Source organism: Neovison vison, chromosome 13, assembly GCF_020171115.1.
Source record: "Neovison vison isolate M4711 chromosome 13, ASM_NN_V1, whole genome shotgun sequence".
Taxonomy (NCBI): Eukaryota; Metazoa; Chordata; class Mammalia; order Carnivora; family Mustelidae; genus Neogale; species Neogale vison.
In genome coordinates this window covers 3,179,758-3,195,935 of record NC_058103.1, presented here as the reverse complement: position 1 = coordinate 3,195,935, position 16,178 = coordinate 3,179,758, and the positions used below count along the sequence as shown (strand labels likewise).

The following is a 16,178-nucleotide window of genomic DNA, read 5'->3' as shown; positions in this document are numbered from 1 at the left end:
GAAGCAGGCTCCCCAAGGAGCAGAGAGCCTGATGTGGGGCTCGATCCCAGGACCCTGGGATCATGACCTGAGCCGAAGGTAGAGGCTTTAACCCAGGCACCCCAAGTCCTCTGCTTCATAATCTACATGTTTATTACCCTTGTGCAACTTCCCTGTGCCTGCGATTTTCTTCTCTTGTAAAGTCTTCTTCCTGTATGATTTCTGTAGACGTTCCCAGCTATTAAGGACTTTCAGGAACCATGGAAAATAGAAACAGGGTTTGGCCTAATAATAATTATATGAATATATGAATTATATGAATTATGTGAATAATTCCTTCAGTGAGTCAGTTCAGATGAATGAGACGTGTACTTAATGAGTAACGCGGTAACACTTACACACGTTGGTATGTTGCTGTCAAAGTTATACTTCGCTTCTTGCAAAAACCAGTTATTTTTATTTGCAGAATAGAATCCAGAAATTAATTTCATTCAAGAAAGACTTGTGAGTGTGTCAGTTAGACACTGTGTAAGTAACTGACTCTGAACACCAGACTAGGCTGTAAAGAGACTGGTTTTATTATTATATTTTTATTTTTTAAAAGATTTTAGTTATTTATTTGACAGAGACACTGTGAGAGAGGGAATACAAGCAGGGGGAGTGGGAGAGGGGGAAGCAGGCTTCCCGCTGAGCATGGAGCACGATGCAGGGCTCAATCCCAGGACCCTGGCATCAAGACCTGAGCCGAAGGCAAAGGCTTAACAACTGAGCCACCCAGGTGCCCCTAGAGACTGGTTTTAAAGTAACAAGTATGAACTCTGAAAAACAGTCTGAGGGTTTTGAAGGAGCAGGGGGTGGGAGGTTGTGGGAGCCAGGTGGTGGGTATGAAGGAGGGCACAGATTGCATGGAGCACTGGGTGTGGTGCAAAAACAATGAGTTCTGTTATGCTGAAAAGAAATTTAAAAAAAAAGTAACAAGTAGGGGTTCACCTGCCCCAGGTCACCGTGGTGACCCCTTCCTGACAGCAGGACAGCAGGCCTGGGATGGGGCTCCTGAGTCTCTTCCTGTTGGCTAGGAACGCACTCAGTCTCACCCCTGTCCTGCCGTGGGCTTCTTTTTAGGAAGAGCGAGCAACTCAGAGGCATGTCTACAGCCCAGTCCCCCTGACATCCCCACGTTTCCGTGTCTTATGAAGGGCGTCAATACTCTGGGTGTTGATGAGATCCAGGATGATGAAGCATCAAGCACTTGGCCCGTTACAGCTCGTAGGAGAATTTCTTTCCTACGTTTAAACCAGGCTATTGATGTGACATCAGCTGTTTTCAAGTTGTTTTATCTTAATCTGTAAATCGTTAGCATAATTTAAAGTGCCAGGAAAGAATCCCCACTATCACTATCACACCTAGTCTGGAAACGATCGAATGTGGTGGTCTCTTTTTTTTTTTTTTTTTTTTTTGAAGATTTTATTTATTTATTTGACAGAGATCACATGTAGGCAGAGGGGCGAGGTGGAGGGTAGGCTCCCTGCTGAGCAGAGAGCCCGACGTGGGGCTCAATCCCAAGACCCTGGAATCATGACCTAAGCTGAAGGCAGAGGCTTTAACCCACCGAGCCACCCAGGCGCCCCATGAATGTGGTCTCTTTAAACAGTTCTGTTAATTTGTGGAGAGTCAGAATTCTAGCAATCTCCTTTTCTGGGAAAATGTGTGGCCTTGTAATGGGAATTTATCGTGTAGGCGCAGCCACGGCGGAGGACAGTTCGGCGATGTGTTACTAGGTTGAACATTCCTGTACTCAGCTCGTTAGCAGTCCCTCCGGTGGCTGTGTGAGAGAGACTGTCGCCCGTACGCAGCAGCAGACAGGGCCCAGCGAACCCGAGCCGCGGAGCTCTGGGGGCAGCCCCACATGTCCGTCAGTGGGGCGGGGCCTAGTCGGTGGTGGCGGACTCAGCACACTTCAGGCGACGAGGCAGGGAAATTCCAGGACAACGTTCCTGTCGGGCAGTGCAGACTGAGCACCCCCCGCTACACCACCGCACAAGCGTTAGCCTGAGAAGCGCGACTCTCCGCCCGCTCTCGGGAGATTCACAAGGTAGAGTTCCGTTTTAGTAAAATTCGAAACAGTATTTTGTCTGGCTCACACTGATGTGTAACGTAACTTTTTTAAGCAAAGGAAGTAGAAACACAAAATTCGGATATTCGGGCGAGGGGTTCCTCCCTGGGGGAAGGTGAGGGGGCACGAGAGAAGGACACACAGGCAAACGGAATATCGGTTACATTCTAATCTTGGCGGGTGTCCCCCGTGTGGTTCTGCTTTATGACTCCCACACGGGTCACATCTATTCTGTGCCTGTCAGAGTAACGATTAATTTGGTAGACAGGACAACTTATTAGTATGGAGTTAATTCTTATGTATGAGTAGGTTATCTGGTTTTTTAAATAGGCGTGTTGTTTTCCTGGGGCTGCCATAACAACGCGCCACGGAGCTGGTGGCTTAGAACACAGCAGTGTGCTCCGTCGCAGTGCTGGAGGCCAGAAAGCCAGACCCAAGGTCCTGCCGGGGCCATGCTCCTTCTGAGGGCTCCAGGAAAGGCCCCTTCCCGCCTCTGCCAGCTTCTGGAGGCTGTGGTCCTCGGCGTTCCTTGGCTGGCAGCCGTCTGCCTCCCTGCTCAGATGCCACCTTCTGGGGCATGTCCTCTCCTCTCATGAGGGCACCCATGGTTGGAGTCAGGGTCCACCCTAATCCTAACCACCCCCTGCCCTGGGGCCTCATCTTCACTGATTACATCTGCAAAGACCTGATTTCCGATTTGCCCACTACCGTGGGCAAAAGCCATGAAGCAGCGATTCACAGAAGCTATATATGATTAATAAATATCAAAATATACTTACTGGGACATTATTAAGTAATTGCAGATCGCAGTCACCGCCTTTTCCACCTGTCATGTCAAAGACTGAAACGTCCGATGGAGCCGACAAGGGTGTAGGAGCGCGTGTTCCTGTGACGGCGGGCGCGTGTTTGTGTGTGGAGAGCGGTTTGGCAATATCGACCAAAATCCATTTAAAATACCTGTACCCTTTGACAGCCAACCAAGCCTACTTCTAGAAATGTATTCTTCTGGTATGCTTGCGTGTCCGCAGAGACCCTGGCGTGAGGGTACTGAAGGATCTGGCCCCAGCCTCTCCTCCCAGCATCCCCTGCCCCACTGTCCTGGAACACGGCCCCCACCTGCTGCCACGTCCTCCTCAGAGCCCCCCTCCGGGAGCTCCCCCACCGTGTTCCTGCCCGGTCTCCGTCCCCCACTGGTGCCCACCTGTGTGCCGGCTGTCCTCCTTGGGCGTCTGCAGCAGCGGGCCAGCACCTGGCACGTGCCTGGCCTGGGGAATGGAGGTGGCCTCAAGGGGAGGGAGGCCCCAGGGGAGGTGTGGCCTCTGCGGAACGTTGAGCCTGTTACCTCTCCAGGCCTGTGACTGATCAGGGAGGGAGGTTCAGCCACTCTGCCGACTTACAGATGAGGCAGGGAGGTGAGGCCATTTGCCCAGGGTTTTCCACGGAAAGACAAAGCCCTGGGATGCCTGGGTGGCTCAGTCCTTAAAGCGTCTGTCCCGCTCCCTGCTTGGCAGGAAGCCTGTTTCTTCCTCTGCCACGCCCTTGCCTGTGTTCCCTCTCTCGTGGTGTCTCTCTTTTTTGTTTATTTAAATAAATAAAATCTTTAAAAAAAAAAAAGGGAAGAAAGACAGACAAAGCCTAGACTTGGTGGCACCTGGGAACTTGGGGTTTCTGAGCCAGGCAGAATAGAAAGCCAGTGCCGCTGCCCCTGTCCCCCCTGCGCCAAACATGGTGTCTCTTTTGGGTGGCCTGCTGGTAGGCTCAGTCCAGTCAGGTACTTTCTACTGAGCTCCGAGCAGTTGTGGACTTGCCCTCTGAGGGCTCTGCGGGCCTCTGAGGCCCAAGACCAGGAACAGAGCCATCTCTGGACTACATACCCCACCCGAACTTCAGAACACACCAAAGAAAGCTGAGTACGTGCCTGGTGTCTCACTGGGCCCCCGTTGCCCTTGGCCCACACTGTGCCTGCCTAGTCGGACTGAGACTCTCGGCTGTGTCCCCCACTTTCTCACACCCCCATCATTCAACGTCACAGCAGCATGACTGTGGAGGCCCTAATCTGAAAAACCCAGATGAGAATCAGAAGTATCCCAGGGTCATAAGGAAAACAGCACCAAGCTCATTCTTGCTCGGTGATGTGGCCTCCAGGAGCCTGTCCCACAAGTTGTGTTGCGTGGCCTGCAGTTACAGGCCTGTCTTGTGGCCCTTTGTCATGTGTCTGGTGATGCTCTCCAGGGCTCTTGGATTGGATGTCCTGGTGACCAGCTCTCCCTGTAACTGCTACTGAACAGATATCCGTCCAGCAGGTACCTGCGGCATGGGCTGGACGGTTGTCATCGTCCAGGCTCTGCAGAGTTGAAATGTATACCATCCAAAGAAGGGCTATACCAGAATTTGTCCCTAGTTTCCATGCATTATAGACAACCTAGTAAAATTCCAGGGCAGTAATGTAAATACCCAGTGGCTCGTGCTGTTTGCAGGTGTTGGAAAAGCATCATTTCCAGATCCAAACCTGAGAAGCCAAAGGAAAACCACCCGTTTCTCCAGCAAACAGAGTCTGGACCCTGGGCTGCTGTGCGAGCGGCCACAGGGCCAAGTCTGCCGGTGCCCATGGCCCAGGGTGGCGTCCACACAGACGGGCGCTTCCTGGTGGACGCCGCTCCGGGCTCCCTTCCCCCACACCACTGTGCCCCCTCCCGTGGCCCTCACCTGTCAGACTGGGGTGGATCTCCCGAGATGCCTTGTGTTTTGGCTCTCAGACTTCAAGCGTGAGGACTCCCCGAATGCGTCAGGAACCAGGGAAACCGGGCCAGGGAGCGGAGTGCCCTGTGGTTCTTCGTGGTGACGTTGCAGATACCAGTGGCATCTGAGGGAAGGCAGGTGGTGTGTCTCAAAGTTAACGACGCTTTCTTTTTTTCCTCCAGAAACATGAAGACACGGAGTGTCCCTGTGTGGTGGTGTCCTGCCCCCATAAGTGCAGTGTCCAGACCCTGCTGAGGAGTGAGGTAAGGGGCGTGGCCAGGCCTGCGCAGGAGCCGGCGACAGCCTCAGGACTAGCAGCCCGACGCTCTGTCCTTCCCCGTAGCTGAAGTCGAAGGTTTCATGGAGCACGAGAGTGATATGTAGAAAGACAACAGAGAACCTCATGCTCTTTGGGGGCATTAAAAATTTCAGAAGCAAGCAAATAAATGCTACAGAGTGGTTAAATTCAGAGCAAAATATGGTTAAGAACTGAGAAAATGCAAGTACAATGCAAGCAAAGGTCCTAACCTTGTAGGTTCTAAAAAAATCCATTTTATAATCTGTAAAATAGGAATTCCTATAAGATTATCTCAAAATAAATGATGTTACAGACACTGCTGACCCGCTTGGCTGTGTATGCTGTGCAGGGTTGGTGCTGGGGAGCAGGTGGGCCTGGAGGCAGCCCCCACATTTCAGGGACCAGCGAGCAGGGCCTAGTGTAGCCTCCCCAGAGGTCATGTGTCTCACGCTGCCCTTGGGCATGCTTTCTTTAAGGCAGGTAGATGTACATGAATTTAATTTGATCCGGATATATCCGGATGGAGAAGTTCCAAGGTTTCTTAAATGGTTTGCCACCTGGTCCTGATCTGGAGCCCCTTCGATTGCTGTTTGGGGAGCACCTGGGGCTCCTGTGCCCCTTGGTCCCCCCACAGGTCCCTCAGGCCCAGGTGCTCATATCTAAGGAGGCTGCTCCCCTCAGCCTTTGCAACAGCCTGGAGTTTTACCCCTGAACATTGGCGAGGTGAGGGTTGGTGTCTTATATCCCCACTGAGCAAGAGGACCTCTCTGGGCCTGGAGCCAGGGACACAGGGTACAGAGAGGACCCCCAGAACCCCTCTCGGCCAGAGCACGTCCTCCCGGGAAGGTACTCTGCTAGGCCAGGGCAGGGTCTTCCTGGGCGGTCATGGCCCCAGACCTGTAGTGTGCCTCTGGGAGTGGCAGGGAGACATGTATGGATTTCCACAACTAGGAAATCCCTCTGCTGAAGCAAATGGGTGACATGTCTACAGTATTGAAGGGATCACCAGGGTTTTATACGCTTTCCAGAATTTTCAGTCAGGGCTACCTGAATTAGGGACAGAAGCTAACTCCATTTGCCTCTAAGTTATTTTTCTTTTAAAAATCTTTAAACCTGCATTTATCTTGGGTTTCTGGTAAATGATGCTACTGGTCTATAAATTATCCTTGCCTCTTTTCCTAAGCTCCTGTGAGGGAGCATGATAAAGGCTCTGAGAGGAATGATAATGAGCCAGTTTAGGAGAAAGCGTGACCCTGAATTAACAGTGGCCCAATGAAAATGACATCAGACCCCTGTGTCCCTGATTTTAATACCAGAGGCGCTGGCTGGATAGATTCATGATCATAGCACTGGCCTGAAAAAGTAGATCTTAAAACTTCGAAGGTGACATTACTACGCATGGTCTCATGCTGTGTCTCTCTGCCAGTCACCTGGGCTCTCCCTTTTGGGCGCATTCCTCCAGGTGCCGGCCAGAGCTTCGTGGCCAGTGTGCTGGTCTGCTAGAATTGTGACCACCATGGTCTGCTGCGGCTCAGAGACCTTCCACAGAGCTTGACCCATAGGCCCCCCGGGACTGTGGCCCTTCTCTGCAGCCCTCGCCACAGGCCTACTCTCCTCCCTGTCCTAAGTACTGACCTAAAGGGGAAAGACTCAAGAGCCTTTTGTGCTGGTGTATAGTGGCCAGGCCCAGGAGCCTCTGGGAATGTGTGTGTACTCAGAAAAACGCGCGCCCAGCTCTGCAGTGCGCTTAGACACCCCCTCTCCTAATTCAGGGTCTTGTTCTCTATAAAGAAGATCTATCCTTAGAGTTTCCTGATGAGAATTTCTTCAATAAAAGAAGAAGCTGTCCTTAAATCGTATCAGCCTAATGAGTAGTACTATGTCTTTAAAATGTAGATGTTTCAATTCCCTTTTCTCTGGAGGGGGTATCATAAGTGGTTTTTATTTGACAGTTTGCCAATATTTAAGCTGAACAAAGGGGTTTTTCCTTGTACAAGGAGTTATCCTCTCCCGATCTCTCTTAATTTGCTTCTACCAATTAGAGGTGACAATGCTAAGATTGTTAGAATGACCTTAGCAATCTGTGAAAGGCTACATGGGTTTATGGGCACTCAGAGGGAAAAAAAGTCTTTCTAGAAGAAGGAAAAACTCATCTTGTTATCTTGAGTATTGAGAGTAATGGTACATCGTGTAAGCTTGCTTCCCAAATATATTTATTTTTGTGTACCGTATATTAGGTGTGTGACCCAGTTACATCCTGAATGCTTTCTCTTTTTTGTGTTTCATGCAACTTTTGTTTATAGTCTTTAAATGTTCATTTCAGTTTACGTTTCTCCCTTTCTTTTTAAAATGCTGGCGCTGCAGACGGCATGTCACATTTTGAATAATTTGTTCTAAAGAAACTGTAGGTTTAAGAAATGTTACAGTAACCGTATTTCTGTATATTGGCGTATATATGTGTATACCCGTGACAGTAGTGTGAATTTACTGCCTTGAGCCCAGGAAGCAGGTGGCGTACACACACCTGTAGCTGATAAGCCCCCTTCGGGACAGTACAAACCAGATGCTCTCTGTGCCCTTAATGTGTTTGAACATTTTCATGCAGACGCTTGTGCCACAACTCACGTCTCTTTCCCGTTGCAGTTGAGTGCACACTTGTCAGAGTGTGTCAATGCCCCCAGCACCTGTAGTTTTAAGCGCTATGGCTGCGTTTTTCAGGTCAGTATCCACCATTTGTCCTTCCCGGTCACTGACATTCTGCCATGAGAGAAAGTTACTATCTTAACATCTTAACATGCAAGTTCTGGACCTGTAGGCTTTGTCATGGAGCCGGGTCACCGTGCTGCATGGGTGGCGAAAGCCACATGCAGCCACCGTGGGTGCTCGTGCTCCATGCCCGTGGTGTTCTGAGACCTGAGGAGGACCCCGGTGCCGAGAAGGAAGTCAGGGCATTAGCAGAACGACTCCATCTGAAACCGGCTAGGCAGTGGGACAAACAGGACTGACAGTCACGGGGGGGGGGGGGGGGTTCTGGAGAGATGGCTGTGGAATTGGAGCGAGTACTTGAATGTAAGTGCATGTCAAGCCAGACACGGTTGGGCGGCGTGTGCATCAGTACACAGCTGTGAGGACCGCGCTCGTGTGTCCTGTGGCATCTCCGCCACCCCTCGCAGAGCAGCCGTGTGGAGAGGGCGTCTCTGTCACCACCACACTCAGGCTGCAAGAAACCTGTGTCTGGGGTTTTTTTGTTTTTTAACACGTCTGAGATTGCTAGTGAATTTGAACTGAGTTTCGTTGAAACGTGTGTCTCAATTTTAAAACTGATCAGAGGGCAGTATCTATTACAATTAAAGTATTTTATATTTAATTTTGTGTATTACCAATACATTGTTATGAAATCAGTACAGAGATACTGGCAACTCAGTATTTTCTTAGACAGTAAAGAGCCCTAAGAGAAAGAGTGACTGTAGCCCTCCCCTTGTCTCCGTCTCTTAACGAGTCGGAGCGCTCGCCACTGTTATGTCGTATGTAGTTCCATTCATTCTGTGTATGTGTATATATATGTTTATATAGAGCGGTACTTATATCAACATATATATATGAATATTCTATGTACAGAGTATGTGTTTTGGAGATCATTAAAATGCTGTTTGTGGCTTCTTAATTTTCTTATCCCAAAACAAATTATATTTCCATATGGATTATTTCCTTGCATATACAAAGTACTATTTCATGTGCTTATTACTGACTCTGATGTGGTCTCCATCTTATGTACTCTGTAGATTGTTTATGTTTTGTATGTAACTTTCCAAGTATACTTAGAACAGTGAGGAGCAATACATTTTCTAATACAGTATTTTTCCCTGATAAGTTAATATTCTAGAAGATTATTTAGAATGCCACTTTGACTACATGTTCGCTCACTAGATTATTGTAGCACTGCCGAGCTGTAACTGCAGGTGTCTGCACATTTCCCATTTGTAGCTTTAAGGAAACATTTATAAAAGAACAAAAGTGAGAGGTCTAAGATTTAATTTCTGGGCATTACAAATATGAAATGCAGATGAGAAGGCGCTTGGTGAGAGGTTGGAGGAGTAAAGAGCATGAGCTTGAGCTCGCTGTAGACTGGCAGGCTGTCTGTGTCTCCAGCCTCCCCACCTGCACTCGGCAGAGCGGGCGCCGCCAAGCGCGGCCCCTCGGAGGCGTGGAGACCGCCCGCTAGCCGTGCAAGAGCAGGGCTCCCCTCCGTGTGTAGCGCTGGGGTTAGGTCATGTGTTAGGCTTGCTGCGCTCCGTGACGGAGTGATGGCTTAATGCACTGCGTCTCTGTTCTCGCAGGGGACAAACCAGCAGATTAAGGCCCACGAGGCCAGCTCCGCGGTGCAGCACGTCAACTTACTGAAAGAGTGGAGTAACTCTCTAGAGAAAAAGGTAACGCCAGACTGCTTCTCGCTTTGGTTGGCTTTAATCATTTCTTCACGTTATTTAAAGAAGAAAATCTTTTTTATAGTTACTAATGGTTTTGGATAAAAGAAACAGTATCAAGAGAACGTCCAAAAAGTAAATTTCTTTTCACATGACCTTGAGCTCATAAATGAAGGCATTTGTGTGTGTGTGTTCTTTGTTTGTTGATTGCCAAGCAAGCATGCAGTGCCCACCCTCCGCCTTTTTTTTCCTAAATCACATTGTGGTTAACTTAGCACTGACCTAGAATGGGGATTCTCAGACTGCCAAACCCCCCCACCCCCGTCTCTCCCCATCAGCCTCGTCTTTCTGTGAGTGCGGCTGTACTCATTCACTTCCCTGTCGTCCACGGCTGCTTTTGCAGAGTTTAGGAGTGAGGCAGAAACTGTACGGACCTCACGGCCCAAAATGGTTGCCCTCTGGCCCTTTGCAGAAAAAGTCTGCCGACTCCCAGTCTGGAAGGTGACCCGGGTTACACGCTTCACCGTTCTTTGTCTTTTCTGAGCGATGCTGCCCCCCACGGGTGTTACTGTGGACCTCCTCACCGGATGCTTTGTGGATGCCGGGTGCAGGGGCACTTGTCCTCCAGCTGGGCTGCTTCTCGGGGCCTGTGTGGTGGGGGCTGCCGCCTCCTTAGCGGGCGCCTCCCCCATGTAGTACTTCTTCCCCGGGAGTTCCCTCCGCGGTGCTCCCCTAGGCCAGGCCTCTGTTCGTGAGGAAAACGTGAAAACCTCGGAGAACTGATAGAGAAGAAGTTGTGACAGGATCTCTCACTGTGGCTTCTGTACAAAACCAGAAACACTTGAGTATTCAGGAAGCATTGGTGGAGAGTTTGCAGCGGGAGGGCACGAGGTGAATTAGAGCGGCCCGTAGGACTGATGTTTATCTTCTAAAGATTTGCAGAGATTTGAATACCTTGTTTCTGGCATGAAATCCAACCAATTTAGAAAGAGAATGTCTTTGAACAAGTCCAAAATTGTTAATCAGAAGACTTGTGTGAACGCTGACATAAAGTAGCTCTTTCAGTACGAATGTTGATGCTGAAGGTGAGAAGCGACGGAAGGGCTGGTCACACGTGCGAGTGCAGGTGCGGCAGCGGGAGGGTCCCCTTCACTGGGGACACAAACTGTGTGTGTGAGGAGTCGTTGGTGACTTCCGCAGGGACACACAGTCCTCGCTCTGAGCTAACGATGGTTTACGAAAGTCTTCCCCTCTGTTTGAAGAATGTGTCGTTTCTGCTTTTTAAAAATGGTAGGCATCGACGGCAGGGTTCTCTGCCTCTCGCGGACTCGGCTTCTCTCTCGTTGAAGATGCGCTGATTGCGCCCCAGTGCGCGTGCGCGGTTGTGAGGCGGGGCCGCCCGCGGGCCGGTCGGGGAAGGTGCCCGCGAGTCTGTCCCCGGAGCCCAGGCTGCCTCCCGAGCCGAGCCCCGGGGTGCGGGTGCAGGGTGACCCCGGCAGTAGCGATGCGCCCCCACCCCCCGCGGCGGTGGCCTCGCTCCCCGGCACGGCGGCGTGTGCGCCCCTGGAGGTGCCCGGCCCCGCGGCTTCCCGGCCCGCGAACACCCCGTGCGGACGCGGCCTGTCACCTGCGAGGGCGGGATGCGCTGCCACGCGCTGCAGCTGGCGCACTCGACGTCTCTGCCCGTCTCTGCCCGGCAGAGTGACCCCGCGCGCCGTTAGGTCCGCGAGCCGGGCCGTGCCTGGTGTTTGCGCTCAGCGGAGGGGCCTGTGTCTTCACTGGGCCCAGAGGCGAAGACCAGACAAAGACCGGAGATACTCATCTCTTCCGAACATGGGGATCTATTTTTCGTTACAGAATTACTCAGTTGGAATCTCTTAGGTTATTTGTTCATGTGTAGTGGAAAACAGCATGTTTGAGTTGGTTCAGAACCCCGACCCATCACATTCATGTCAAATTAAGGAAAAGCTGTTTTGTAAAATGTGGACTTGAGAACACCCATCTTCCGTGTTAGGGAAGCCTACAGGGAAATACCGAGTGCCCCACCAAAATAGGCTGCGGTAAATGTTGTTCTCAGTGAGGAGAGCCTTGGGGAAGGACGGGGGACTCCTGCGTTCATCTGCCTTGGGAACGTTCTGCTGTCTTCTTGGAAACACACCTGCCAGGTAGACTTGCCCATACACGTCGTGTCTACGTGGTGGCCGGGTGGGAGCTGGGTTCCGCAGGGCCCAGGAGTTGGATTCTTTGACTAAGAGAAATAAGTAAATAAGTAAATTTTTACATTAGGGAGGTCCCTAAATTAAGAAGTTAGGCGTTTAATATGACGTGACATGTGCTCACTCATGTGAGGTGCTTCTGTGCATCCTCAGGTCGCTTGTTTTGTTGTAGGGGAAAAATGGCCATTGTTTCTGGAAATATTACCGAGATTTTTAATCAAAATCACTGGCATGCATGCAGGCTATTTCTTTTTTCTGGATATGAGACTAAAGAGTCTGGGAATCGTGTCCAGCTTGAGAGATGGGAATGAGTGAGCCATAGCTTTGGGAAAGGCAGACCCGCCTGCAGGAATGACCTGTGGCATGTCTGTATTGCCTGTAGGAGTCCAGGGGCGGAAGCGTGTATTTCAGAGGAAAGTCCACGGGTGCTGAGTGACATGCTAGGCAAGTGACAAGTTCTTTTGCCTGTGAGACATCGCAGATTTCGTGTTCCTCAGTAAATACGCATTTGTTCTAAAGTGAAGCAGACTGTGTCCTGGGCGCTTCCTGGTTGCCTGTGTTTAGGCAGGTTCTTCGCAGGGACGTCAGGAATCGGTGCTTTACCACACCCAGGTCTGTCCGGGGATGGCTTTGGGCCATCGCGTCAGGTGTTGGCTGGTATTCGGGGGGCACATCTGAGTGGAGGTGTCACAGCATTCCCCAGGGAGCCTGCCGTCTTCGGGGGCCACAGCCCAGTCCGCGCATAGGCGCATCTGTTGGGAGAGAGACCTTTCCGAGGGCCAGAGAGCCCCATGCAGAAGTCTGGTGAGAAGGTGGCCTTGTCAGACTTGCGCGCCAACTCCTCACCCGGGGGCTTTTAAAACCAGGTTAAGTGGGTTCTTGGGAGCTAGTTATTTCCTGGAAAGAGATTTTGAAAAGGTCCGTGGTGGGTTTAGAACTGCTCCCCCAGCAGGCCCTTCCTGGGCTGACATGGTGTTGCCTGTCTTTATATACTGGGTTTCCTGGAAGGTCTTCTTGGGCCACAGGCCGGGCACACGGGCTCCGCAGCTCCGGGTCTCTGCTGCAGGGCTCGTTGTCAGCCTGAAGGAGTAAGTGAGGCACAAACGTAGCTTTGTTATTCTCTCTGTGCTTTCCCCTTGTGTTGGGAGAGCTTTCCAAAGTTCAGGAGAAGGCCCACTGGTGGAAGTGAGATAATTCACTGGGCTGCAACTGGTACTTTTTAAAGTAAAATAGAATAAAAGAGAAAGTACCAGGACACATGGAAAGGACTAGGGCGAGGATGGTTTTGGGATACCCGTTTCTTGGGTACACACAAACACACACACATCTGTGTACGCGGGGTGAGAGGTGAGAACATGTCTCCTGGTCAGTTTGAAAGCCACTCTGGTAGAAGGTTTATTTTTCAGCAAAAACTTTGGAAAGCGTGTCCCATTCGTTCCGAAAGGCGGCTACTGCTGTGCTTTGCCTCACCATAGTTCATTACCGGGGGGCAGAGTGTAGGGTTTCCTGTTAGTTACCAGGACTTCCGTTTCCTGTGGGAAGGGATTTTTGTCCCCTGGAGCTTCCTCCAGGGAGCTAGTAGAGGGCCTATATTGTGAAAATGCAAGTACTGTCATTGTAATTGTCATTAATCAATAAAACCACTTTTTGTTCCTTAATTCAAGAATTTCTTTTTCAGGTTTCCTTGCTACAGAATGAAAGTGTAGAGAAAAACAAGAGCATACAAAGTTTGCACAATCAGATATGTAGCTTTGAAATTGAAATTGAGAGACAAAAGGAAATGCTCCGAAATAATGAATCCAAAATACTTCATTTACAGGTAAGAAGTTTAAGATGGTGGCTGGATCAAAGGGTGAGGAACATGTCTGTGTTCTCCTTCCAGACTTTCTCAGTGAGCCGTTTGAGCTGTTAAACAGACGGCCTGTTTCTCTGGAGTGTAGACTGAGGACCTGGGCCGCTGTTTCTTCCCCACTTTTCCCTGAAGAGCAAGCCCATTGGCTCTCTTCTGTGCCTTTGATTCGCTCTTGGTGAAGACTTAAAGCCTGCGTTTTAAAAAACTAGCTGTTTCTATTATTGTTTAAGATTACATATTGTTCAAGAGTAGTTATGTGTCAAGTTTCACTTCCTAAAGTGAAGCGGAGCCGATCTGTTTTGTTCTGAGTGTTCTGGAGACACGCAGCCCACTTTATCTCAGCACAGTGATTCAGATGTCCCTCAGAGCAGACGCGCAGACCTTTGCTGCTCTGAGAAAAGGTGATCGGGTAAAGAGGCTTCGTTAGAATGTTGCTTCTCCTTTGTTATCAGCACCGGTGCTTGTCAGTACCTTGTTCCTGTAGACCTTACCCGCACACTAGTGTCCTCGCGCCGTACGTCTGTTACACTGATTCCCACGTGTATCACACACCCCCACAGAAAAGTCACTACTGTGTTTCCAAGATGGCTTTTTAGTGCTTTTACTTAGGTGTGTTTCCTTAAATTATCTGGAAGATAAATTATTTCCAAGAGCTCAGAGTCACGGAGTCTTTGAGAATATCTTTCCTTGCATTTTACCATCAGAGATTACTCATAGTGGCTCGAATGGCATAGCGATTTATTAAATTAATTTCATCTGTGTTAAAACCTTGTGGTTGTCCAGAGACGAGGAAAAACACAATGAAATAATAGATTGTGTTAGGAAAGGTAAAGTCACTGGTATTGAATCAAGCCAGAACAAGTATGTCATGTGAAACAGCAGCAGGCCTCCTACCGGCGAGTGCCCGTGGGAGTGTGGTTCGGGAGGCCCCACTCAGCTCCGAGCTACTGGCAGCCTAACTGCGGGCCCGGGGCTCTGGGACGTGCGTGGAAAGGACACTGAAGTTGAAGCTATACTGGAAAACCACCTTAACAATAGCAACAGAAGGAAGAGTAAGTAGTAGGTTCATTTGTACAGCATCATTTATAACCAGAAAGGTGAGGGTCTCCGTAATGAGGTCATCGGGGCATTTGTTGGAACCTCTGATAGCGCTACCTGCATCCTCCATTTACCCCTCTCCCGGGGTCAAAAATTTGAACTTACTTTAATTTACTTTTTAGTAGAGCTTAATCATTCTACCGTGTGTGATGTATATTTGAACACTTTGGTGATGGAATAAACTGCTGAGATCTAGGAAAGGAAGGGGGAAAGCAGGTCGCTGGTGCCCAGAGCGTGGGGGCTGAGCAGCCGGCCAGTCTGTGCCCCTGATGGGTCCTAAGTAGGAGGACGGCCACTCGCCACTGCTCTTCTCCACAGAGAGGAAGGCATGGAGGGAAACAGACTGGGTGGGGAGAAGGGCACGCAGATCAGCCTGCACCTGCCACGCCTGATCTTACGAAGTGCGTTGGGACAGCGCTCCCCCCTCCGCCAGCGGCTTCTGAAGATTGAACCCCTCTGGGTGACGGTGCGATGGCAGACGTGGCAGCCTGTGCTTCGCTCTGGGGCTGGCCCTGCGCGCAGAGTCGGGGCTCTTTGTCTTTAGGCAATGTGGGTGGATGACCTCCGTGGCTGGCCCCCCGAGGCACTGGCTGTCTGTGAAGCACGCTCAGCCTGGGGGCACTTCGCCGCCGTCCCTCCAGAGCCTTCACCGCTCCACCCTGAGCCTGGCTCTTGGTGCCCCGCGGTCTTCCTTCCTCATCCCAAAGCCTTCCTGTCGCCTTCTCCTCCCTTGCCCTCCTCCCTGCTCCCTCAGCCCTGCGCATTGGACCACCACAGTGACCCCAGACTTGTTACCTCCCTTGTTGGACTCTCCAGGACACCCCAAGACCCTGGGGACGGTGGCAGCACATACGGATTGCAGAATTCCTGAGGGCCCGGGGTACACACAGGGACAGGGATGTGATCAGAGCTGGCCAGCGGGAGTGGAGTTCAAGAGTGTGTTTGCTTTTGCTGGCCCAAGAAGGGCAGTTTCTTAATATTTTTCTTTTTAAAGAACGTGTTTAAGACCACCTAGATGTCCGCTTACTTTGTGTGTCCCTGTTGTTGGCAGAGGTTAGAGGAGCTGGTCGTTCTGTAGTCCCGGTTGTGGGACTGAAGGCACGAGGTGCACTGTCCCTCCCCAGCCTCCCCCCGCCCCCCCCGCATGGTCCCCTTGGCGCAGTATTTGGTACAGAGGACCCAGTGACTGAGCGGTGCAAGGGGCAGGGAGAGGGACGGTGGCGGAGCCCCCGGGTGCACCCTGCGCGGGCTGACGCGCTGATGCTCTGGCAGCGAGCCTTTTGATTAGGATTTATTTACTTTGCCTGCAGTTGGTTCCATCTCTCAGCGCCTGGCTTCTTTTTCTCACGCAGCCTACACCTGCATTTAAGGTCTATTTTTATAGAAAGATGACAGCAGCTGCGTGTAGACCACTCGGGAGGAATGAGATCGTGTTTGCTGCATTCTGCAGAGAAAGTGA

General features: G+C 50.7%; 1 protein-coding gene across 4 annotated transcripts in view; it reads left to right on the top strand.

Moving 5' to 3' along the window:
* The window catches only part of TRAF3 (TNF receptor associated factor 3), a 114,144-nt gene that overhangs the window by 88,950 nt on the left and 9,016 nt on the right, over positions 1 to 16,178 (top strand). For 3 of the 4 annotated variants that reach the window (XM_044231735.1, XM_044231733.1, XM_044231734.1), the window contains 4 exons: positions 5,014 to 5,094; positions 7,773 to 7,847; positions 9,467 to 9,559; positions 13,448 to 13,588. In XM_044231735.1, the coding sequence (XP_044087670.1) occupies positions 5,014 to 5,094; positions 7,773 to 7,847; positions 9,467 to 9,559; positions 13,448 to 13,588 (390 nt within the window). The remainder of the gene's footprint in view (positions 1 to 5,013; positions 5,095 to 7,772; positions 7,848 to 9,466; positions 9,560 to 13,447; positions 13,589 to 16,178) is intronic. The other variant, XM_044231736.1, reaches the window with a different exon arrangement.